This window comes from Physella acuta, unplaced genomic scaffold (assembly GCF_028476545.2).
Source record: "Physella acuta isolate Inbredline_101_S28 unplaced genomic scaffold, ASM2847654v3 ptg000714l, whole genome shotgun sequence".
Classification (NCBI taxonomy): Eukaryota; Metazoa; Mollusca; class Gastropoda; family Physidae; genus Physella; species Physella acuta.
Genome location: NW_026732232.1, coordinates 773,416 through 792,651, shown reverse-complemented (window position 1 = coordinate 792,651; position 19,236 = coordinate 773,416). Strand labels below are relative to the sequence as shown.

Sequence of the window (19,236 nt, the reverse complement as noted above, 5' to 3'; positions counted from 1 at the left end):
CACTAATACAGCCTAGCTTTCTATACTACTGGCTTTTAAACCAGTACAAAGGAGAAAAACAAGTTAAATATAAAGTTAAAAACAAAAGTCTTTGGTTCATTGAATGGCAAAACCACGGTCGATGCCATTTATCTACAACTCTAAGGACGAGTTTTACCCCCATGCAGCCAAGGTTAACTATACATACACACACATACTATATGTATAATATATATATATATATATATATATATATATATATATATATATATATATATATATATATATATATATATATATATATATATATATATATATATATATATATATATATACTTATTACACTTCAAATGCTGATTTTTGCAAAATGTCAGTCTGTCTGTGGGTTTGAAGGTCAAGCACATTTTTCCCTCATAAATTCGTTTCCGGTGACAACGCAAGAATTTCTATCTTATCATTCCTTTTTTTAAATCCACATAACTAAATAGAAGGAAAGAACGAAAATCTAAAAACCTTCATATTAGCGTGTTTCTAAATGCACTATAAATTAAACAATAAAATAAACTCTCTTTTTTAAAATATGCATGTTGGTCGATCATGAGATCACACATTGTAACGACTGGATATTTACTTAAAGAAAGATTTTTTTTTTTATTTCAGTTAGTATTTAACGTCTGTTATCATAACGGTTTTTATTTTTGTTTTAAACCAACTTTCACTTTCTGTGTGCTCAAGCCATACCGCGTTGTTTTTTTTAAAAGTGTAACCGGAAGCTTCAGCGTTATAAAAATAATTAGCGCGTTGGCATGTAGAGATCATAGTTTGTTTCTGGTTTCTCTCGGGACAGGGGGTGAGGGAATGAGCACTACACCCCCTTCCCCCCCCCCCCCCCCCCCGAGCACGACAACCGCCCCCCCTCCCCTCAGGACGAAATTTAAAAAATATATAATTTTATAATTTATATAGAAAATATATAACCAGTGTCTCACCCCCCCCCCCCCCAAAAAAAAAGTCTGTTAAAACCCTGATAGAGATCCCAGACAACTCCCTCTATCTAAAGGTTTGTCTATACTGTATTTATAAAACAGAGGGAGAAAACGTCTAAAGGTTTGTCTATACTGTATTTATAAAACAGAGGGAGAAAACGTCTAAAACGTTTGTCTATACTGTATTTATAAAACGGGGAGAAAACGTCTAAAACGTTTGTCTATACTGTATTTATAAAACAGAGGGAGAAAACGTCTAAAACGTGTGCCTATACTGTATTTATAAAACAGAGGGAGAAAACGTCTAAAACGTGAGCTAATATGAGGCTAAGTTGGTACATGCGGGAGGAATAAAAAAGTAAACGGGGTATGTAGGTGCAAACGTGTGTACAGAGAATGTGCTGCTCACCACGGAAGTTATGTGGACACAACGGAAATACCTACAGGTAATGGGCATCAAAGTATACTGGGGCGGGGCGTGTGGGTATACTGGGGTAAGGGGGCCATATTGGTATACTGGGGTATGGGGGCCATATTGGTATACTGGGGTATGGGGGACATATTGGTATACTGGGGTATGGGGGCCATATTGGTATACTGGGGTATGGGGGACATATTGGTATACTGGGGTATGGGGGCCATGTAGGTATACTGGGGTATGGGGGCATGTGTGTAAAAGAAGCATCGGGCATGCATTTATACTAGGGCATAGCGGGCATGGAGATATACTGGAACATAGGAGAGGGACCAGAGGTATAGTGGAGCACGGTAAGGGTGACTGTTTTAACAGGGATCTAAGATAAGACGAGACTGTGAGGTTTATACAAAGTATTTTGGGTTTATCTCTCAAGACGATCGTCTTGTGTAGTCTGGCAACAACAGGGGCTTACACAGCAGGACACAAGACCTATCGCTAAAATACTGGGCTCATTAGTGGGCTTATTAATTGGCTTTCGGGCTTCTAAAATGAACGTGCACTGAGGGTTATCAAAAGGTTTTATTCGTGGCTTATATAACAGGCGGGGAGCGGGAGGATTTGAGCGCAGGAAAACATGCGTGTATCTACACTCAGGTGAGGTAGGGGGGGGGGAGCGGCACGAGTTACGATGTTCACATTTTTCTACATCTCGGGCAAGCCAGGTAAAATAAGACAACATTCTCATTCCTTCCGCCCCCACCACACATTCACCCTGCGGGTTTTCCCGTTGCTCGGGCTACATTGAGTATTTTTTTCCCCGCACGAGAAAATTATTAGCAGCCTAATTATTGTGTTATCATCAACTCCATTCCTACATCGTGTACAGACGGTTGCCGGCAATAAAACGGTCCCCGTGAACAACGAGAAAAACTGTCGTTTACTTTACGCTACAACTATAAACAACAACCACTTTAAAGGGCGATGTGTGCGAAGTTTAAATTCAGGAATGAGTTCACAATTACATAACTATTTTTTCTGGAAATTAAAACTGAATACAAATAAAGTAGCGATGTTTTAAAAAAACCTATGTGTATTTCCTTAGATTAAACTTTGTATGTGGGGGGGGGGGGGTAATAAGGATGGGGGTGGGGGTATTTATTTTGTTGACAAGATAAAAAATGCGACTTTCATACACATGTTAACTAATACAATTAAAAGTTAATTAAAAATATTTTTATCTTCAAACACAATTATTGCTACAAAAACGTATCGATGGAGAAATCAATAAATCCGGGATATGACACAGGGCCGACAAGCGAACTTGTTGAATCACGTTCAATTGAGTCTAAATAATTCATCGTCGTATTGAGGCATGAGCTTCGGGGAAACAGCCAAGTGCTGCAGTTTGTGTTGGTTAACGATTTATTCTAGCACAACACCATGACACCAGTTTGTGTTGGTTAACGATTTATTCTAGCACCACACCATGACACCAGTTTGTGTTGGTTAACGATTTATTCTAGTACCACACCATGACACCAGTTTGTGTTGGTTAACTCAAAGATTTATTCTAGCACCACACCATGACACCAGTTTGTGTTGGTTAACGATTTATTCTAGTACCACACCATGACACCAGTTTGTGTTGGTTAAAGATTTATTCTAGCACCACACCATGACACCAGTTTGTGTTGGTTAACTCAAAGATTTATTCTAGCACCACACCATGACACCAGTTTGTGTTGGTTAACGATTTATTCTAGCACCACACCATGACACCAGTTTGTGGTGGTTAACGATTTATTCTAGCACCACACCATGACACCAGTTTGTGTTGGTTAACGATTTATTCTAGTACCACACCATGACACCAGTTTGTGTTAGTTAACTTAAAGATTTATTCTAGCATCACACCATGACACCAGTTTGTGTTGGTTAACGATTTATTCTAGTACCACACCATGACACCAGTTTGTGTTGGTTAACGATTTATTCTAGCACCACACCATGACACCAGTTTGTGTTGGTTAACGATTTATTCTAGCACCATACCATGACACCAGTTTGTGTTGGTTAACTCAAAGATTTATTCTAGCACCACACCATGACACCAGTTTGTGTTGGTTAACGATTTATTCTAGCACCATACCATGACACCAGTTTGTGTTGGTTAACTCAAAGATTTATTCTAGCACCACACCATGACACCAGTGGACAGAGTGGACAGTTGGTGCGGACAATAACAGAGTGGACAGTTGGTGCGGTCAATAACAGAGTGGACAGTTGGTGCGGTCAATAACAGAGTGGACAGTTGGTGCGGTCAATAACAGAGTGGACAGTTGGTGCGGTCAATAACAGAGTGGACAGTTGGTGCGGTCAATAACAGAGTGGACAGTTGGTGCTGTCAATAACAGAGTGGACAGTTGGTGCGGTCAATAACAGAGTGGACAGTTGGTGCGGTCAATAACAGAGTGGACAGTTGGTGCGGTCAATAACAGAGTGGACAGTTGGTGCGGTCAATAACAGAGTGGACAGTTGGTGCGGTCAATAACAGAGTGGACAGTGCGGTCAATAACAGAGTGGACAGTTGGTGCGGTCAATAACAGAGTGGACAGTTGGTGCGGTCAATAACAGAGTGGACAGTTGGTGCGGTCAATAACAGAGTGGACAGTGCGGTCAATAACAGAGTGGACAGTTGGTGCGGTCAATAACAGAGTGGACAGTTGGTGCGGTCAATAACAGAGTGGACAGTTGGTGCTGTCAATAACAGAGTGGACAGTTGGTGCTGTCAATAACAGAGTGGACAGTTGGTGCGGTCAATAACAGAGTGGACTGTTGGTGCGGTCAATAACAGAGTGGACAGTTGGTGCGGTCAATAACAGAGTGGACAGTTGGTGATGTCAATAACAGAGTGGACAGTTGGTGCGGTCAATAACAGAGTGGACAGTTGGTGCGGTCAATAACAGAGTGGACAGTTGGTGCGGTCAATAACAGAGTGGACAGTTGGTGCGGTCAATAACAGAGTGGACAGTTGGTGATGTCAATAACAGAGTGGACAGTTGGTGCGGTCAACGGCTTGGGAGTTGAGGCAGTAGGCTCGAATGGTTTGGCACTCATGGAAAATAAACATGTTCAAATGTATTTAGCCTATCTTTAGTCAGTATTGCCAGCAATTAGAGTTTGTTCGGTCTATACAGCTAGCATTGTGTAGGGACTCGCAGAGTCAATTTGGCTCAATTAATACCCACGTGTCAAATCTGCGATCGTTTACAGGTTGCGTAATCGTTAGCGGTATAAAAAAAAACCATTAACCATGGATTTCAGTTATGCCCGCCCAACAAGATTTACCGTATTTACTCTGTAGTGAGTCCATCTATACGTGTGATTTATTGTCAGGGGAAGGAGAAAGGAAAAGAAAGAAAAAAAAAAGGGGGTGTGGTGGGGGTAGACTTATAAATGGATCACAGGAGACGTTAGAATTTTTTCCAGGTAAACCGAAGAATAAAGTTGCGTGAACAGCAAGATGTTGTGATCTAGAGTCTCAGCTTCTCTTTATTCTCAGCACAATGATATCGTCTTAGGGAGACTCACGCAGCATTTACTAAGGACAGTATATTCTTAGGAAATCGTTAAAAACATTAATTTTCTGAATAATTAATACTAACTGTCATTCGTTTAATTAACGTTAATTTTACGTAATAATTTCTGTTAAGTTGAAACTCCAAATGTCACTATTATACACATGATTTATTTTTAAATTGTCTACAAACTAGGGAAATTTTTTACTTAAAATTTGAGATGCTTTATGTTTTAATCTGCAATGTTTTCAACTGTAATGTAATGGTTCCATCAAAAGTCAACTGTAATGTAATGGTTCCACTAAAAGTCAACTGTGATGTAATGGTTCCATCAAAAGTCAACTGTGATGTAATGGTTCCATCAAAAGTCAACTGTGATGTAATGGTTCCATATGTACTGCCCGGCCCCACCCGTTTCACCGGTCACCAGACGCCGTAGTGTAGAATGCAAGTATCGCATAAGGTGTAGGTTAAATGTTTGCCCCCCCCCCTTCCCAACGGAAATCGAAACGACACAATCTTATGGGTTCGTGCTGGCTTACATCGAGAGGATTATCCAAACACATTTTTAAACTCACAGCAATGAAGATTAAAATGTATTTAATATGCGGTTTTTTTTATGTACTGGAGAACAGTGTTTCTTTCAGGCATCTCTTCGTGGGTGGCACCTCCACCCCCCCCCCCCCCCCCCCCGACCACGAAGCACGACTACCGCCCCCCACTCACCAATTCCCGAACGAAATAGAATTAATATCGAAAATACATACTTCTACCCGTGTCTGCTTCCCCCCCCCCCCCTTCCGGAGAAAAAAGTCGACAGAAACACAGCTAGAGAGTATAAAAGATGCCCTTTTTTATCACCAATATTTTACTTCCGGCATCTGTGTCTTTCTTCTTCCCAGTTCGATTCAAGTTTCGGACGAGTCTGTCGAGCTACGTTTTGTATGTGATTGGGATATATAGTGCATCTCAGCAGTAGTGTCCCCTGGTAGGTAGACACCCGCTGAGATAAACTGGGAACCATTATGTTTGTGATTTACTGCATCTGGGCAATATAGTGCCACGGCTATTCCAGATGGTGTCACACTGCGCCTATTTATGTTATTGTAAATATAACTTTAAAATGTTACACAGATAAATTTTCTATATTTTGTTTTGGTGTCACCCCTTGCAAGGTGTCACCAGGAAATTTCGCATCCCATTCCATACCCCATCCCTTGTGTGGATGTGCAGGCTATAATTATGGTGTACGCCTAATAAAAGCAACATTTACCAATACAAATAAAGACAGTTTGACAGTAATCGTTTCGAGTAAATCTGTTCAGCTGTTCCAATGTAAAAATAAAACTGTTGTTTGTGTTGATAAACGAAAAGCAAATAGTTAATCCGTAATTGCCAAGTTTCACCAAGCCAATGTTTAGTTTAATCACAAAACCAACACCCGCTCCCCTGTACGCTGTAAAGGCCATACCAGACGTGATTACCGATAAGAACAAGGCCAGAAACAGCAAGGCCTGAATGCTTTAGTCATTAGCTGCCGCAGTAGTGGAGAGTTCGAGTGCGCGTCAAACCTGGTTAAAAAGTTGTTGAGAAAAAAAAACACGCCAAAATAAAGTTGAATGCTCAAGTGTATGTGTACCTAGGTAATTGCAGGTTTGTATACCTGGCACCTGGGTGTCTGTCGGCTTGTGTACCTGGGCGTCTCTAGGTTTGTATATCTGGGTGTCTGTAGGTTTATGTACCTGGGTGTCTGTAGGTTTGTATACCTGGGTGTCTGTAGGTTTGTAAACCTGGGTGTCTGTAGGTTTGTAAACCTGGGTGTCTGTAGGTTTGTAAACCTGGGTATCTGTAGGTTTGTATACCTGGGTGTCTGTAGGTTTGTATAACTGGGTGTCTGTAGGTTTGTGTACCTGGGCGTCTCTAGGTTTGTAAACCTGGGTGTCTGTAGGTTTGTATACCTGTGTGTGTGTAGGTTTGTGTACCTGGGTGTCTGTAGGTTTGTATACCTGGGTGTCTGTAGGTTTGTATACCTGGGTGTCTGTAGGTTTGTATACCTGGGTGTGTGTAGGTTTGTGTACCTGGGTGTGTGTAGGTTTGTGTACCTGTGTGTCTGTAGGTTTGTGTACCTGGGTGTCTGTAGGTTTGTGTACCTGTGTGTCTGTAGGTTTGTATATCTGGGTGTCTGTAGGTTTGTATATCTGGGTGTCTGCAGGTTTGTATATCTGGGTGTCTGTAGGTTTGTATACCTGGGTGTCTGTAGGTTTGTGTACCTGGGTGTTTGTAGGTTTGTATAACTGTGTGTCTGTAGGTTTGTATACCTGGGTGTCTGTAGGTTTGTATACCTGGGTGTGTGTAGGTTTGTATACCTGGGTGTGTGTAGGTTTGTGTACCTGGGTGTCTGTAGGTTTGTAAACCTGGGTGTCTGTAGGTTTGTGTACCTGTGTGTAGGTTTGTAAACCTGGGTATCTGTAGGTTTGTAAACCTGGGTGTCTGTAGGTTTGTAAACCTGGGTGTCTGTAGGTTTGTAAACCTGGGTGTCTGTAGGTTTGTAAACCTGGGTGTCTGTAGGTTTGTATACCTGTGTGTAGGTTTGTAAACCTGGGTATCTGTAGGTTTGTAAACCTGGGTATCTGTAGGTTTGTATAACTGGGTGTCTGTAGGTTTGTATATCTGGTTGTGTGTATAATAGCAGAGATTACATAAAATACTTTCAAACATAAAATTTTAGCTGTTTGTGTGGCCTATGAAAGCAAAAGAGAATCGCAACTGAATGGGTTTGCAAATTTACCACGAACATACGAAGAGTTATAAAAGCCCATCTAATGCAGGGTGTTAAATAAACACTGCCATTACATTCTTTTTTGTTTGTTGTGTGATCACTTTTATATCAGGTTTGTTGGGTGATCACTTTTATATCAGGTGTAAAATCTATCAGGTCAGACCAGCTAAGAAGTGAAACATTTTTTTTTTTAAATAAACACAGCAGCCCTAGTTCTTGTTTAGCAGTTTGTTTTCAGGAGTTAGACTAAAACATACAAGTTTCTATAGCCACACACGTGTAATGTCCCTCCCACCCCCACCCATGTTATAAACTCACCCAACCATGCCCCGTATTTCTCCATGTCCACAATACAACACGCTTCATCATCGAAAACTTCAACGTGACCTTAGTATAAAGTAGAATAGTGCTGGTGTATAGGAACAGTCACACGTTGATCGATTTACTTAATACATCAGTAACCTCAGCATACAATATAGCCAAACTTTAAAATGTATCAGATTTTAGATTTTACAGTATATATTTTACGCCGGTTCCAAACCCGTTGACACCCATGTAAGACCGAAGTCGAACCAAACCAGGACTTATAACTACGGACAGGTTGTCACACAAGAGCAGATAAATCAGGAGCATTGTTTTCCTCCCACCTTCCCACACACAGAATCAATTAGGATTTTATCTGCTTGATCGCGCTACCCGCCCGCCGTGGAATCACAACATTGGTGCCCATACTTAGAACTTCTGCAGTATGGTAGCTGGTGTACTCGCTACCTTTCATTTTCTTGTTGGGGGAAAATAAATGTAAGACATATGGTGGACATCACCCTACATCTGAACATACACTACCACGTCTAAACATGAACTACTGTGGCAAACCACACACACACACACCTTCCGTCTAGACACGTACTACTTTGGTGACCCCCCCCCCCTAACAAACTGTACAACCCTCCGTTCACGTTCCCTAAAACATGGATGTTATCAAATACAGCGCTTGGCTTTCCTTGAGGTCGGCTTTAATTGCCCCACTTTGTAAAACAGAATCTGAGAAGTGAACTGTATCATCGCATACATAAACAAATACAGCGGTGGGTTATCTTCATCTTCAGGCAGATATACAACCAATACACAGGGGTGGGGGCCGTCGGAGCTGGAGGGGTGGGGGAGATCTGATAAACAGAGGGTTGGGGGAGATCTGAGAGGTAGGAGGGGTTGGGGAGATCTGATATACAGAGGGGTGGGGGAGACCTGAGATATACAGAGGGGTGGGATGATCTGCGATATAGAGGGTGGGGGAGACCTGAGATATACAGAGGGGTGGGATGATCTGCGATATAGAGGGGTGGGGGAGACCTGAGATATACAGAGGGGTGGGATGATCTGCGATATAGAGGGTGGGGGAGATCTGAGATATACAGAGGGGTGGAGGAGATCTGCGATATAGAGGGGTGGGGGAGACCTGAGATATACAGAGGGGTGGGGGAGATCTGCGATAAAGAGGGGTGGGGGAGACCTGAGCAAAGGCGTAGCGAGGGGAGCGGGGGGACATATGTCCCCGGGCGCCGACCTAAGGGGGGCGCCAAATTGAAAGTGTGAGGGGGGTGCAAATGAAAAGTTCGAGGGGGGGGTGCAAATGGAAAGTTTGTCCCCGGGCGCCGGGAAGGGTCGCTACGCCTCTGGACCTGAGATATAAAGAGAGGTGGGGGGATCTGAAATATAGGCCTATAAACTTCCGGCAGAAGATGCAAGTAAGCATAACTTGCTCCTAGCATGATAACTGCCTAGAGGCAAACGGAGTCGGAAAATAAAAACTGGGATGTGCAAATAGCTGAAACAATAGCATAGTAGGGTAACGGGATAGTCATTAACTGACGTTATGAATCCAAGTTTTTTTTTGTTCAAAATGCCCATTATGCTAGAATCTGATACTGTACAGGTGTGAGAACAGAGTATGAATAAGCGCAGAGTTAAATAAACAAGGAGTAAATCAGAACATTGTCGCTAATCGATAAATTGTCATCACAATGATCATTATTAAAGCACGCTGATCAACGAACGAATGTTTAGTTTTTTTCCTGTGGTCACCATGTCTTTGCCAGGTTTTTTTTTAAGCCATCAGGGCTAGTTAGTCACACTGTAACAAACTAGCTGTAGCTCAGATACTGACATAAACTGACCATCTTTAGGGGGTATTTTCCACGTTTTTACCCCCCCCCCCCCCCCCAACATCTTACAAAATACCCTCCAAAATTGACGTCACGCTTCAGACCCCACATACAAATTTGGATATTTTTGTGAAAGAGCTTTAGCCCTCAACAATAATGGAGAATGGTCAAGACAGGTATATAGATCAATCTTTATACAGGCTATATATCAAATATTCAGTTAAAGAAATTACGTTTTAAAATGTAATAGTGTAACATCATACTTTCTTACACTCAATGAAATGTCATTTATGGATATACACGTCCATTCTCAAAAAAAAAAAATGAAATACACACAATAGCAGGGCTAATACTTACCCTATGACAACAATGGTAAAATCTAAAGCATTCCAGCCATTTCGTAGATATGCTCCTTGGTGCATAACAAAGCCGTATGCAATAATTTTAAGTATTCCCTCCAATAAGAATATCACTAAGAAGACATATTCAATGCCATCCTGTGGAAGTTAAATTGTAAGCATTTTATTTCAGTTTATGCGATGATGGATGAATCGGTGTGGACAAAGATTAATTAGTCTTAGCTTATTCTTTAGAATGTTAATACGGCAAAAAGAAGAATTGGTGGTGGAACAGATGATGGGACAGTTGGTGGGACCAGAGGCGTAGCGAGGGCGGGGCGAGGGGTGCGGGCCGCACCGGGTGACACCATTTAGGGGGTGACCCCATGGCAAAAAATTACAATATATATATATATATATATATATATATATATATATATATATATATATATATATATAGTTTATTTGGGGGGGGGTGACACCACGACGTGCCGCACTGGGTAACACCCGACCTAGCGACGCCACTGGGTGGGGACAGAAGATTTTGGTTTTGGGACAGTGTGATGACGCAAGTTTACGTCATATAGGTCACACAGAAGTTAGCAGAAACAGAGTAGTTAGGTAGACCAATAGAATTACAGGAGACGACCGGTCACGTTGGACGGTCAGATGACCACTGAAGCGTGGGTCAGCAGTCAGACAGAGGTAACGCTAGGGGAGAGACGTAGAAGTTGAAATTAAATATAGTGTCAGAGTTTGTCATTGAAGTGTGTAGGGAGAAATCAAGTGTTAGTATTAGTTAGATAGTGTTAGTAGACAGTCAGGCGTAGTTAGGGTACGAGTCGATGCCATGTGTAAATAAAGAACTGTATAATATTGAATTGGACCTTTTGTGTTGATTCCACACTGTACCATGCGTACAAAAGACGAGGCGACCCCCGAAGGAAGAATATATACCGCATGCTCATTACGTAGCATTACGATTACTGATTGTATAGAATCAAACTTTCTACAACCCTGCATTACATTTGGTGGTAAAACTGCCAGTATCACATTTGGTGGAGCAGCGGTTTTTTCAACTTGCACCCTCACAACTGGTGTTTCTTCTACCCCACCCACACAGACAGAGAAGAATTTAGTGGTGGGACAGAGAAGATTTTGGTGGTGAGACAGAGAAGAATTTGGTGGTGAGACAGAGAAGATTTTGGTGGTGGGACAGAGAAGATTTTGGTGGTGGGACAGAGAAGATTTTGGTGGTGGGACAGAGAAGATTTTGGTGGTGGGACAGAGAAGATTTTGGTGGTGGGACAGAGAAGATTTTGGTGGTGGGACAGTTGTTGGGACAGAGAGGATTTTGGTGGTGGGACAGTTGTTGGGACAGAGAAAATTTTGGTAGTGGGACAGAGAAAATTTTGGTAGTGGGACAGAGAAGATTTTGGTGGTGGGACAGTTGTTGGGACAGAGAAGAATTTGGTGGTGAGACAGAGAAGAATTTGGTGGTGGGACAGAGAAGATTTTGGTGGTGAGACAGAGAAGATTTTGGTGGTGGGACAGAGAAGATTTTGGTGGTGGGACAGAGAAGAATTTGGTGGTGAGACAGAGAAGATTTTGGTGGTGAGACAGAGATGATTTTGGTGGTGGGACAGAGAAGATTTTGGTGGTGGGACAGTTGTTGGGACAGAGAAGAATTTGGTGGTAAGACAGAGAAGAATTTGGTGGTGGGACAGTTGTTGGGACAGAGAAGAATTTGGTGGTGGGACAGAGAAGATTTTGGTGGTGAGACAGAGAAGATTTTGGTGGTGGGACAGAGAAGATTTTGGTGGTGAGACAGTTGTTGGGATAGAGAAGAATTTGGTGGTGGGACAGAGAGGAATTTGGTGGTGGGACAGAGAAGATTTTGGTGGTGAGACAGAAGAATTTGGTGGTGGGACAGAGAAGATTTTGGTGGTGAGACAGAAGAATTTGGTGGTGGGACAGAGAAGAATTTGGTGGTGGGACAGAGAAGAATTTGGTGGTGGGACAGAGAAGATTTTGGAAGGTGAGACAAAGAAGATTTTGGTGGTGAGACAGAGAAGATTTTGGTGGTGGGACAGAGAAGAATTTGGTGGTGGGACAGAGAAGAATGCAAACATTATATGTTCATTGAATGACAAACAAAATGTGTTCATGAAACTAAGAAGAAATAAGTTGATAGGGGAAAGGAGTAAGAATTATTTATGGGACAATCATAAGAATCAGCTCATGAGAAAAATTATTTTCTTATTTATTCAGCAGCAACTATAATTAATCTGTCTTCAAATATTTTTTTTCTCATTTTTATACCTGATGATTTTTTTAAATAAACAACTTTCTGATTCCTTCTGGATATATAATTAATCCTCTTACATTAGCCACAGAGTACTGCCTGATTTATCAATAAACTATGGGATATCATGTAATAAATTATACTGACTTTATAATGCACATAGAAATGTGTGCAATTAGAAGCTGTGTTATTAACCCATTGAATTTTTTAATTACTTTAATTATCTGAACACTAATTCAACATAGCTTATGATATCAGCAAATTTAAACAACTTTCACTGATCTAAAAAGATGCTAAGTGCAGTAAGACAGATAAAGATATACAGTTGCATGAATCTATGTGAGGCATGCATTTATTACAAAAATACTTACTAGAGCAGAGTTGACATAATTAGAATCACCTTGGGGGTATGGTGTATAAATAGCAAGAGCAACACAATTAGAAAAAATGGTGATCAATACCAAAAACTCAAATGCTGTAATTTTAATTAAGGAAATGATGTATGAATGTGTCTAGTAAAGTCATTAATCATTTTAAATTGGTAATTGTAAAACCTAAATATCAGATGATAATTAATAGAAGATTGCCATATTAAATAAGTTGTCACTAGCATAAAAAAAAACAACGGAAGCTGTAATTATGGTAGTGTACAAAACACAATAACAACTCAATAAAACAATTTTTTTTTAAAAAGAAACATCAACAGATAGGCCTAAATAACCACAAACAATAAAATTTAAAAAGAAACATCAACAGATATGCCTAAATAACCACAAACAATAAAATTTAAAAAGAAACATCAACAGATATGCTTAAATAACCACAAACAATAAAATTTAAATGCTTTTAAAATTCTGGATTTGATAAAATCTCTATTTTTTAAAAAAAAGGATATTTGTATTCTGCAACTTGTATACAAAATTTGCGTATAGGATTTTTCAAAGTCATACAAAAGAGCGCCCGCGCAGGGCGAACATTTTGGTTTTGTTGTTTCCTCATGTTGGCTCGCTTTCGTACAGTGGCCGCTCCTTGAGCTGCAGCAAGGGCTGTACTCCAGCCGGTGCTTAAAGCTCTACCTGAGTCTGTTGTATTCAAAGCAAGGCCACCAACAACACTAGCGACCGCTGATGTATTCTGGGGACCAAGAGGTTTATATCCAGAGCCGCCTCCAGCTCCTCCCCCAGGGTCTTCACCACCTCCCCCACCACCAACTGGCTTTGGAGGTGAGTTGACAGATCTACTTGGACTGTGTCCCCCTCCTCCACCAATCTCTCGTTTGGGACCAGGTGGCTGATCATGGTTGACCCCTGAGAAAGAGACGGAAAAATTAAGTATTTCCATGATGAAGAAGCTAATCGTAACATAGGTCTTCTTATATTTAGTGCATATAGTGCATATCTTTATTCTCAGACTAGCTCTTATATCAAGTCAACATAAGTTTCAAATCCTTAAGCAAAAACAATACTAAGCTTGAGTTCAATCAGAACAAATTCATACTACTGAAAAAATTATATTTAAACGATGGTAACAACAATTAAATTAAAATAATTATTTTATAACAGCTCAAACGTTTACTTTCATCTCTTTTATTTTTCTATTCTCACATCTTGTAAAACAGCTAACTCTGATATATTGGAATTAAATGTAAACACCATTTTCTAATGAATCTTAATCACAAAAATCAGCTTTATTAAATAATTAAAATATAAATATACATATATATACATACATATATATATATATATATATATATATATATATATATATATATATATATATATATATATATATATATAAAATAGAGGCCTTTTGGAAATTGTTGGGACCCAGGTTAAATAATGTTTCATTATAAAGCATTGATTTTTGTATTAAAAATTGTACAAACATGATCTTAACTTAACTTAATATAACTTAACAGATATAATATGATGATTCTACAGTTTTAGTTTTAAAATACTTTTTTTTTAACTTAAAAGGATATATTTGCTGTGTTTCTATGAGAAAGCAATTTTAGATTACTTTGTATTTAATAAAATATTATGTACGGGAGAATAACATTATAAAACATTAACTATCATTTTTTGTCAATACAATACAAAAGCAATGTGCTTTTAGATACAACTATATTTTGTTGTATTGGGAAACCTTAAATACTCCAGCTATTATGAAAGTAAAAAACAACTTTATAAAATTACAATATAAAAATAATCAGTTTTGAATAAATAAAATGTATCCTATTTGGATAGTTATGTAGATTTATTTTTGGTCAAACAATGCACACTTTTGAGCATTTTTGAAAAAGGATAAGTCTGACCTACGTAGATTAACTGTTTCACAGCAGAAAATTGTGGCACCACTCAGTGAACAAAGTCATCTTGTCACCACTTAGTGAACAAAGTCATCTGGTCACCACTTAGTGAACAAAGTCATCTGGTCACCACTCAGTGAACAAAGTCATCTGGTCACCACACAGTGAACAAAGTCATCTGGTCACCACTCAGTGAACAAAGTCATATGGTCACCACTCAGTGAACAAAGTCATCTGGTCACCACTCAGTGAACAAAGTCATCTGGTCACCACTCAGTGAACAAAGTCATATGATCACCACTCAGTGAACAAAGTCATCTGGTCACCACTCAGTGAACAAAGTCATCTGGTCACCACTCAGTGAACAAAGTCATCTGGTCACCACTTAGTGAACAAAGTCATCTGGTCACCACTCAGTAAACAAAGTCATCTGGTCACCACAACAGCAATTAATTGTTTTATATGGGCCTAAAACAATTCCTTAGATCATATCTTTTGGCATATGAAACGGGGGTGGGGGGGGGGGGGGATGGGGGCGAAGATGACACACTTTATAAAATCACAGGATAAAGGAGGCCTATGTATTTTTTTTATTTTGTTTAGGGGAGGAAGCAGTGCCCTGGAGAGATGCTTGATAGAAATCATGCCCTTCTCCCAAACCATTTTCATTTCTTAAACCACCGCTATCATAACCCCTCTCCCCTCACACACACAGGATAATCACATGTAGTTTTAGGGGAAAATCATTCATGACATCTTTAAAATATGTATGTGTCTTGAACTGTTCATCTACTCATTCTAGAAGGCAAAATGTTTACAAAAATAAAGATAAAGAAAATAAAGTGCTATAGGGTCTAAGACAATGCTCCTATACCAGGACTACACCCCATATATATATATATATATATATATATATATATAGGCCTATATATATATATATATATATATATATATATATATATATATATAGGCCTAAAATAAAACAAAAGGATAAACCACCAACCCACCCCATTTGTGTTGTGTTGTATTGTCATGGTCCCTTTTTTATAGAACAATCACAATGCCAGCTTGGATGATTTTCTTCCATTTATAAGGTTGACCGTGCTTAGTTACATTTTAATTTTAATGAAATGTAAACTAAACCAGTGCTAAACAAAAGCACATGGATCTAGTGATAGGTTTTTAAACAATTGAGAGGGAAAAAAAGTTCGGATACACATTATTTTTGAAATACGTTAAAAAGGTGACTGACCTAGTTGGTCTAGAAAACCACACGTCTGCCTAGCCAACGCCATTAATAAATCAAAATCAATATTTAAAAATACACGTTTAACCTCATTCCATAAAATAACTACAGGTCCTTTTAAATTACAAAAGACACACGTGAAGTTAATTTTTCATATTTCAAAACGTACTTTTAAATTCCATACTTTAAATTGCTGTCAAACTGGCTCGCTAACTTGTGAGCCGAGGGTCACTCGACTCACGTTTGGTATGTTCATGTGTATCGGTACTCACGTCGAGAACAAGCAGACCCGTGTAACTTGACCATATCTAAACATAGTAAGTGTATTAATTATACAAACCTGTTGGCGAATTCGCCATTATTAGGAACCAGATAAGGGGTTGTTCCTAAACAGAATTTATTTTTATCTCATTATTTCATCCATTTTCACAAAGATAAAATCTTAAATAAATTGACGAAGAATATATTCCATCTTGCATCCGGGCATCACTATTCCGACTCGTTCTTCAATAAGTTTTATTTTATCAAAGTTTCTGATGCGATCGATACAATGTCTCGTAAGCTTTGGAAAATCACTTCATGTTTATTACAAAACAAGATTTTAATAACACAACTGCACACTTAAAATAAATAGTGAATGTAACTAGATTTGATACGGGATTAACCGCACGCCCGTCCTTTATTGCAGCCTAGCCGCATAATAAAAACGATTTAAATAGATTAGCGGTACGTTTTGGAAGGCATTTTCTTTAGTGTTTACGGTAAAATGTAAATTATATAACGATTGATTATAAGGCAGGTTTTGTAATTAAAACAATGTAAAATTAAAATGGAAATTTTTGGGTACTTGTTTTAATTTTTGTTTAGGGTTTTGCAAGGCAAGAGGAAATAGCAGCCCGCTCAGAATTTGCTGCGCCATGTATAGAAGCCAACATGGCGGAAGAAAGCCGTATGAATCTAGCTGCATTACAGCAAAGAGATCCGTACATAACGGAAATTATCGACAAAGCTGTGAAAGTTACTCTCTACAAGTTTTCACAACAGATGTCGAAATGGGTAAAATATTTTTATGTAATTAAACCTGCTTTTGAAAAAAATCATTTTCATTAGACTGGACGTTTGGGCTAGCTAGAGATCAGAATTCGAGTTGTTAGCTGGCTAGCAGCAGGCTATGCTACTGTCTGTAACTGTGAGTAAATCTCGATCTTATCTAGAGTAGATTTCATCTGCGCGGTCAAGCCACGAAGCGGTCATCGTCTGTTCATTGCTTTGTATAATAATTGTTTGGATGTTTTATTACAAACTACCGGTATCTGCTGTCCGCATGTCCATTTCTAAATCTATCCAGGTCAAATTCTTTTGTTTTCTCCTTCTGGAAGACAAGTTTTTAAATTTTTAAGTTGAGGTATGACGACAGCCGGTGATCCCAGTTCCCCGGATGCAAACACTAGGTCCGGGATGAGACGAATAAAACCAACCAATCAAAGCTTTTTATAATTAGGTTAACTGTAAATAGTAGGTTGAATTATGGATTTTTTAAAATAAAATATTCTGTTATTTCAAATACACCATTAAGTTCCTTACCCCTTAAGAGAACATTTGACACCACATTTAAATATCTAGCTTATTCGGTTGACGAGAAAAAAGAGAATTTGAAAATTTAGCTAGAATGGAAAATGAATGACAAAACAAGAATCTTGCTCCTGGACCGGCATAACATGACGCCGTGAACTTGTGTGCACGAGCTTTTAATTCCCGCCATGGTAATTGCGTCAGCTTAGGTCATTTACTCACCGGAAAATAACAAAAAGCAACTGGTTGATAATAAAACTTAGATCTAGTTATTTTATTATTTATTAAATTCTACTCTACATTTTATTCATACCATTTTAAGAAATAATGAACACCTACATAAATCAAACGACCATAATAAATATTTTTATTTCAAATTCTAATTTTAAATAATAAATATGCATAAAATAATATGATAGTAATAGTTAAGATAGTTTATAAATGCAAATACATTTTACACTCAATCACATTATATTGAGTCAACAGTGTGGCAGCTGAGGTTCATACATGGTATTAGTGTCTTTTTTTTTTTACATTACATTTTTTTCATCTTGAAAACATGACGTATGTGATTTTTTTTAAAAAATAAAATCTCCAAACATCGTCACTCGCGTGATTGCTTGCTTATGTTTACTATCCTGTGGATGAAAAATCCCACCACGATCGCGGGGTCACCGTGACTTCAGCAGGCCTACAGTACACGTCATAGAATGAACACGCGTACACGAGATGGTCGGTGTCTTCACTTCTCTCTCCCCCCCCCCCCCCCTCTTCTTCAAGCAAATTGAAAAAGTGACCTACTTCCCTACTTCTGGTCATTTTTTTTAGTTCGGTCATTTTTTTTTTAAGTTCGGATATCAGGCATGCTAGACAGCCAGCTGTATAAAAAAAATATTTTTTAAACTAGATCTACGTCTAGCTTAAAAAAATAAATAAATAAACGCTTAAAATGCCCGTAAACAGATTATTTAGCGCCAAAAAAAAGGCCGCTGAACGAGCATTTTTTACAATACGCAGCAATGAAAAAGGCTAACGGCCAATCAATTAAGTCTAAAAATCGCCCGTAATTAGGCCTAGCTATGAAAAAGGCCACTGAACGAGCAACACTGATTATATAAACGAATAGGCCACGCGGCGTTGACGAGGTCAACCACCGGTCACGAATGCAGCAACGGTCGGCCCACAGTGAAGGAAAAATCAATATACTAATAAAATTACTAATACAATAATAATGTCTATAATTTTACTTTTTCCACACATGCTACAATTGATTTATAATTAAAATACTAGACTTAACAGTTCATTCCGTAAAAAACAAAAACTAGTTGTTTCAGTCTGGCAACTAGCGTAACAATGACGTCATGATACTTAAAATAGCGGATAGAAATGTCAGCGTGGGTACCTCATCCTCGAGGAAGATTTTAGAAAAAGTAATCAAAAATACTGTAAATATACATGATAAATATATCAATTATATATTAATGTACAGTTAGTCGAGCCGTTTTCCCCGTTAGTCGGTCGTTTTTGGCGGCGGTTCAGTTTTTACGGAGAGTGCTCCACTA

General features: G+C 39.0%; 2 protein-coding genes across 8 annotated transcripts in view; one reads left to right on the top strand and one right to left on the bottom strand.

Moving 5' to 3' along the window:
• LOC131949797 (muscle calcium channel subunit alpha-1) overlaps window positions 1–16,787 on the bottom strand; it is an 82,344-nt gene extending 65,557 nt beyond the window's left edge. For all 7 annotated transcript variants that reach the window (XM_059311756.1, XM_059311753.1, XM_059311757.1 and 4 more), the window contains exons 1-4: window positions 16,443–16,787; window positions 13,444–13,855; window positions 12,920–13,025; window positions 10,263–10,402 (exon numbers count right to left, since the gene is read on the bottom strand). In XM_059311756.1, the coding sequence (XP_059167739.1) occupies window positions 10,263–10,402; window positions 12,920–13,025; window positions 13,444–13,855; window positions 16,443–16,461 (677 nt within the window). In that variant the 5' untranslated portion in view covers window positions 16,462–16,787. The remainder of the gene's footprint in view (window positions 1–10,262; window positions 10,403–12,919; window positions 13,026–13,443; window positions 13,856–16,442) is intronic.
• The window catches only part of LOC131949799 (mRNA-decapping enzyme 1A), a 54,039-nt gene continuing 51,097 nt past the window's right edge, over window positions 16,295–19,236 (top strand). The window contains exons 1-2 of the mRNA XM_059311761.1: window positions 16,295–16,419; window positions 16,970–17,158. Coding sequence (XP_059167744.1) covers window positions 17,036–17,158 — 123 coding nt within the window. The 5' untranslated portion in view covers window positions 16,295–16,419; window positions 16,970–17,035. The remainder of the gene's footprint in view (window positions 16,420–16,969; window positions 17,159–19,236) is intronic.